General features: G+C 31.6%; 1 protein-coding gene across 1 annotated transcript; it reads left to right on the forward strand.

Annotated features, from left to right (window-relative positions):
* Window positions 1–415: 415 nt before the first annotated feature.
* On the forward strand, window positions 416–7098 carry LOC107063852 (uncharacterized). Its single transcript, XM_089172234.1, has 2 exons — window positions 416–446; window positions 604–7098. The coding sequence occupies exons 1-2, from the start codon at window positions 417–419 to the stop codon at window positions 5632–5634; spliced, it is 5061 nt and encodes a 1686-aa protein (XP_089028360.1). The 5' UTR covers window position 416; the 3' UTR covers window positions 5635–7098.
* Window positions 7099–7260: the final 162 nt, after the last annotated feature.

Below are 7260 nucleotides of genomic sequence, written 5' to 3' on the forward strand. Positions count from 1 at the left end.
GCACATGGATTCGAACGATTATCAACATCGTCAAGAAAAGTTATAATTTTTTCTCGTTTACACATACGCCTTTTTTATTCTATCGAAAATAATCTATCCAAACAGTGTCTATTTAACGTAAGGAATGAGTTCAAGAACAAAGGATTGTTCTCGTGATCTCTCGATGATCAATTAATCTTACTATTTCATAATTTTAATTATTTATTTAAACTAGAATAAGAGATAAGGTGAAAATTCTTGGAAAACATATGTCAGAGCAATAAATTAATTGCCTACTTTACGTCAAATAATAAAGATCTTAGAACGTATCGCGTCACATGTTTACATGACACATCGGATGAGCAGTTAAAGAAAAAATTAGAATTCATATAAGAAGCTACGAGAGAACGAAAATTGTCTCATATTACTGCGACACAATGTACGCGCTTAGATTGTCAATCGTGTGGGTAAGTATGAAGATATAATATTTACGTACAAAAATTACATTGCCATTATGAACTCTTAATAAATGCTTTCATTCGAATTTTATTACATTTCGAATGAACTTAGGACGATAAACTAACGATATGTATTGAAAAAAAAAACTTGTTTCAATAATTTCAGATATTCATCCTCGGAAGCATCGTACAATGTTCGGCTTCGAGCATTTACGATTTCGGAAGAGCAAACGTAATCGTCGAAGGTGATTCCAAGCCTTGCTCTGCAACAAGAGAGTGTTTGAATTGCACGAGATCGAGACTATGTCTACCAGCAAAAAACCAATTGCAACAGGTAGCTGTGATAGATTGCAGTTCTGATCCTTCGACACCTTATTGCGATCAGGATACTGGTCTTTGTACAAGCGTAGCTTCAAACGGTTGTGCTTCGAACGAATTCATCTGCCCTTTCATCGATGGTGTTTACCCAGATCCCAGAAGTTGCACTAGATATCACATTTGTGTTAACGGTTTTAGAACAACGAATATTTGTCCGCCTAACAATGTCTACGATGCATCCTTGAAAGATTGCAAATTATTACGTTATTCGATTGACTGTGTTACAATCAGTTGCACGGGTAAGGAGGGTAAACTTTTCACATATCCAAAAGATAATAGAATCTATGGAAGTTGCGTTGGTGGAAAACCATATATCTTGGGACAGTGCAAAGATTACGAGACATTTGATGTTAGTTCGGGAAAATGTAACAGAGTTTGTAGAAGACCTGAAAATCAGCCTACAGATGATTGTCAAAAGTATATACGTTGTGCCGAAACGAGCAGAGGAAGATATGAGCCAGTTCTACAAAACTGTGCTTGCAACCAAGGTTTCGATGAAGATACAAAAACCTGCTCAACGAACGCAAAGTGTATTGCTAACAAGCCGAATCTCTGCCAACTACCATCTGAATCTAAAGATTCAGTAAAAGATGAAAACAATAAAGAAAATGACTCAATCGTAAACAATTCGGAAAATAAGGACAGCAGTAACAATGTATCTAATGGTCAAGACAGTTCTAATGGAAACGTTATAAATGGTAATAATAACGAAAATAATTCCAATTCTGGAGACGTTGCCGACGCAGAAATTCCAAAACAACAAGTGAATCCGTTAATTATAATAAATTCAGGAAATAGTCAAAATGGAAATAGTGTTTCCAACGGAGACAATAGTGAAAATGGAAATATAATTGATGGAAGTAACAATGATAATAGTGCAAGTCAAGGAAACGGGAGGAGACCTGTGTTTCGTCCATACATAATTAATAATTCAGAAAACAAAGACAGCAATAATAATGTTTCAAATGGAAACGATAATGGTAATGGTAATATAGTTAATGGAAACGATAACGGCAATAATTCAAATCAAGGTAATGTAGGAAATCAGAAAGCTGCTAGGTCTAGCATAAGTCCACGTATAATCAATAATTCAGAAAATAGTAACAGTAGCAATGATGTTTCCAATGGAAATGATAGTGGAAACGGTAATATAGTTAACGGAAATGATAATAGTGAAAATGATAATAAAGGAAACGTAGGAAATGCAAAAGCACAAAGATCCTATGTAAGTCCACGTATCATCAATAATTCAGAAAACAAAGACAGCGATAATAACGTCTCAAATGGAAACGATAATGGTAATGGTAATATAGTTAATGGAAATGATAACGGCAATAATTCAAATCAAGGTAATGTAGGAAATCAAAAAGCTGCTAGGTCTAGCATAAGTCCACGTATAATCAATAATTCAGAAAATAGTAACAGTAGCAATGATGTTTCCAATGGAAATGATAGTGGAAACGGTAATATAGTTAACGGAAATGATAATAGTGAAAATGATAATAAAGGAAACGTAGGAAATGCAAAAGCACAAAGATCCTATGTAAGTCCACGTATCATCAATAATTCAGAAAACAAAGACAGCGATAATAACGTCTCAAATGGAAACGATACTAGTAATGGTAATATAGTTAATGGAAACGATAACGGCAATAATTCAAATCAAGGTAATGTAGGAAATCAGAAAGCTGCTAGGTCTAGCATAAGTCCACGTATAATCAATAATTCAGAAAATAGTAACAGTAGCAATGATGTTTCTAATGGAAATGATAGTGGAAACGGTAATATAGTTAACGGAAATGATAATAGTGAAAATGATAATAAAGGAAACGTAGGAAATGCAAAAGCACAAAGATCCTATGTAAGTCCACGTATCATCAATAATTCAGAAAACGAAGACAGCGATAATAATGTCTCAAATGGAAACGATAATAGTAATGGTAATATAGTTAATGGAAACGATAATGGCAATAATTCAAATCAAGGTAACGTAGGGAATAGAGACTCGTCGAAACCTAGTGCACAGCCATTTATTATCATAAATTCAGGACATAGTCAGAATGGAAATAATGTTTCTAACGGAGACAATAGTGAAAATGGAAATATAATTAATGGAAATAACAATGATAATAGTGCAAGTCAAGGAAACGGGAGGAGACCTGTGTTTCGACCATACATAATTAATAATTCAGAAAACAAAGATAGCAATAATAATGTCTCAAATGGAAACGATAATAGTAATGGTAATATAGTTAATGGAAACGATAACGGCAATAATTCAAATCACGGAAACGTAGGAAATCAAAAAGCTGCTAGGTCAAGCGTAAGTCCACGTATTATCAATAATTCAGAAAATAGCAACAGTAGCAATGATGTTTCCAATGGTAACGATAGTGGAAACGGTAATATAGTTAACGGAAACGACAATAGTGAAAATGACAATAAAGGAAACGTAGGAAATGCAAAAGCACAAAGATCCGATGTAAGTCAACGTATTATCAATAATTCAGAAAACAGTGAAAGCGATAATAATGTATCGAATGGAAATGATAATGGAAATGGTAACATAGTTAATGGAAATAGCAATGGTAATAATTCGAATCAAGGTAACGTTGGAAACGGACGAGCAAGAAGATCAGTTATAAGTCCACGTATTATAAATAATTCAGAAAATAGCAACAGTAGCAATGATGTTTCCAATGGTAACGATGATGGTAATGGTAATATAGTTAATGGAAACGATAACGACAACAATTCAAATCAAGGAAACGTAGGAAATCAAAAATCTGCTAGGTCAAGCATAAGTCCACGTATAATCAATAATTCAGAAAATAATAACAGTAGCAATGATGTTTCTAATGGAAACGATAGTGGAAACGGTAATATAGTTAACGGAAACGACAATAGTGAAAATGACAATAAAGGCAACGTAGGAAATGCAAATGCACAAAGATCCGATTTAAGTCCACGTATTATCAATAATTCAGAAAACAAAGACAGCGATAATAATATCTCAAATGGAAACGATAATAACAACGGAAATATAGTTAATGGCAATAGCAATGGAAATAATTCGAATCAAGGTAATGTAGGAAATCAGAAAGCTGCTAAGTCAAGCGTGAGTCCACGTATTATCAATAATTCAGAAAATAAAGACAGCGATAATAACGTCTCAAATGGAAACGATAATAGTAATGGTAATATAGTTAATGGAAACGATAACGGCAATAATTCAAATCAAGGTAATGTAGGAAATCAAAAAGCTGCTAGGTCTAGCATAAGTCCACGTATAATCAATAATTCAGAAAATAGTAACAGTAGCAATGATGTTTCCAATGGAAACGATAGTGGAAACGGTAATATAGTTAACGGAAACGACAATAGTGAAAATGACAATAAAGGTAACGTTGGAAACGGAAAATCGAAAAGATCAGTAATAAGTCCACTTATTATTAATAATTCAGAAAACAAAGACAGCGATAATAATGTTTCTAATGGAAATGATAATAACAACGGAAATATAGTTAATGGCAATAGCAATGGTAATAATTCGAATCAAGGTAACGTAGGGAATAGAGACTCGTCGAAACCTAGTGCACAACCATTTATTATTATAAATTCAGGAATTAGTCAAAATGGGAATAATGTGTCTAACGGAGACAATAGTGAAAACGGAAATATTATTAATGGAAGTGAGAATAGTAATACTGCGCATCAAGGAAACGCTAGACCTGTTGTTGATTTATACATTATCAATAATTCAGAAAACAAAGACAGCGATAATAATGTCTCAAATGGAAATGATAATAACAACGGGAACATAGTTAACGGAAATAGCAATGGTAATAATTCAAATCAAGGTAACGTAGGGAATATGAAAAGGTCGAAACCTAGCATTAAACAATTAATTATTATAAATTCGGGAAATAGTCAAGATTCGAATACTGTTTCTAACGGTGACAATAGCGAAAATGGAAATATTATTAATGGAAGTAACAATTCTAATAATGCAAGTCAAGGAAACGGAAAAAGTCCAGTTTTGCGTTTATTCATTATTAATAATTCGGGAAATAGTCATAGTCAAAGTAATGTCTCTAATGGAAACGACAGTGACAACGGTAACATAGTTAACGGAAATAGCAATGGCAATAATTCAAATCAAGGTAATGTTGGTAATGTTGAAGCGTCTAAACCAACTCAACCTCCAATAATTAACAGTTCAGAAAACAATGAAAGCGATAATAATGTATCGAATGGAAATGATACAGAAAATGATAATACAGTTACTGAAAATACCAATGATAATAATTCGAGTGAAGATGACGTAGAAATTCAGCAAGATGCAAGTACTAGCGAAAGTCCCTTGATTATAAATAATTCAGAAAATAATAACAGTAGCAATGATGTTTCTAATGGAAACGATAGTGGAAACGGTAATATAGTTAACGGAAACGACAATAGTGAAAATGACAATAAAGGAAACGTAAGTAATGCCAAAGCACAGAGATCCAAAGTAAATCCACGCATAATCAATAATTCAGAAAACAAAGACAGCGATAATAATGTCTCAAATGGAAATGATAATAACAACGGGAACATAGTTAATGGCAATAGCAATGATAATAATTCGAATCAAGGTAACGTAGGAAATCAGAAAGCTAGATCTAGCATAAATCCACGTATTATAAATAATTCAGAAAATAGTAACAGTAACAATGATGTTTCCAATGGAAACGATAATGGAAACGGAAATATAGTTAATGGAAATGATAATGGCAATAATTCAAATCAAGGTAACGTAGGAAATGTTAAATCATAAAAATCTGGAAACATTCCTTTTATTAATAATTCTGTAAATATTGGCAGTGTAATAATATCGTCTCTAACAGCAATGATAATGAACTTAATTTAGTTGGTGTAAATGGTAATGGTAATAATGGTAACTCTTGTAATGTACTAAAATAAGGATATTGTAAACAAAAGTTTTGTTAATTAATGAGAATTATTGCCTCTAAAGATCTATTATCAAGAGCTTTTTTATATATTATCTTCTTAATAAGATTATCGTAGTAATACATTTATCTGTGTTGTACTTAAAAATGTATATAATGGTAAATATTTAAAAAAAATTGTTTTATATCTTTATGGCAGGTATCTGAAAATGCAAATAAAAACTTATGCTTATCGATCTAATAATTAGATATTTATTTCAAGATACTATTACCGCTTTATTGTCACATTGTTTATCAATTACAATATAATTAAACACATAATATATTATTGTAATAATAAAGGATCGTAAAGGTGTTTATATGTCATCCACAGCAATTATTCGAAGACGTTCTCGGAATGGAAAGTCTCGCTGAAAATTTCTCTCAAGATTCATTTTATCAACGTCACATAACTATTAATATTCGAAAAATCCAATATTCTCTCTTGATATTTATTGAATTATTACGTACAACATCACATACATTTATACACGACGATAGTCACTAATAATAGTCGAATTATGTGTAATACATTATACGAAGGAAGAACTTAATTCTCGTTATCAGTGCATATCGTAATCACTAATTCGGGATATTTTTTTTTTTTTTTTTTATAATACTGTGAAAGATTACTACGTGCAAGGAAATTGCGTTTAGACTTCGTAATCCGTTCTATCGTAGGAGGACGATATGATCGATTTTTAAAAAAGTTTATAAATAAAAATATTTAATAGATTATTTTACCTTATATTAACGAAAACGATTGAAGCTAGTTCTTTTCCTTTTTTTTTATCTGTTAAACGCAGCAAATTAATTAATTTAAAGATAGAAAGGTATATAAGCATAGGTAATAATAATAATCATCGAACGATATATTTATTGTCTTATGAACGACGAACGATTGTAATCATTTTTTTTTTTTTTTTTTTTAGATATTTTTATCGTTTGAATAATTTAATCTTAATCGTATAAGTAGTATAAGTATCCAGAAGAAAATTATTGTCAATGTTATTATTGTCAATGAACGCGTAGGTATCTCTCACGACGAAAATTACATTCGTTTCATTTAATTTATTAGATGATTAGACAACAACAAAGACAACTACAACGACAACGACGATGACGACGAGAAATTCGTTTCTTTTCGATCTAAGAAAAATTCGATTCTTCAAAAAATAAATCGTCTATTGCAAATAAATATGTAGAAGTTGAATTGAAAAGCTTTCAGAATTTCGATGGAACTTTAAGGAATACTGTATAATATATGGATTAAAAAAAACCAAGCTCTAAATTGTAGGTTTACAAAATATTTACAACGATGGAAGGGGGTAATTGTTCTTTCTTTCTTTCTTTCTCGTCGTTATTTTCGATATTTCGTAAATTTACGTATGATTCCGTCGTGTGACGTTTATACGACGATAATTTAATCATCGATGATAATGATGCCAGTAATT

Source organism: Polistes dominula, unplaced genomic scaffold (genome assembly GCF_049000335.1).
Source record: "Polistes dominula isolate Pdom_NZ unplaced genomic scaffold, Pdom_raw_medaka contig_73, whole genome shotgun sequence".
Classification (NCBI taxonomy): Eukaryota; Metazoa; Arthropoda; class Insecta; order Hymenoptera; family Vespidae; genus Polistes; species Polistes dominula.

Coding starts and splice junctions, on each gene's coding strand:
- LOC107063852 (XM_089172234.1), top strand. CDS start 417: ATGTACGCGCTTAGATTGTCAATCGTGTGG. Junction 447..603: donor TTAGATTGTCAATCGTGTGG/GTAAGTATGAAG, acceptor CAATAATTTCAG/ATATTCATCCTCGGAAGCAT.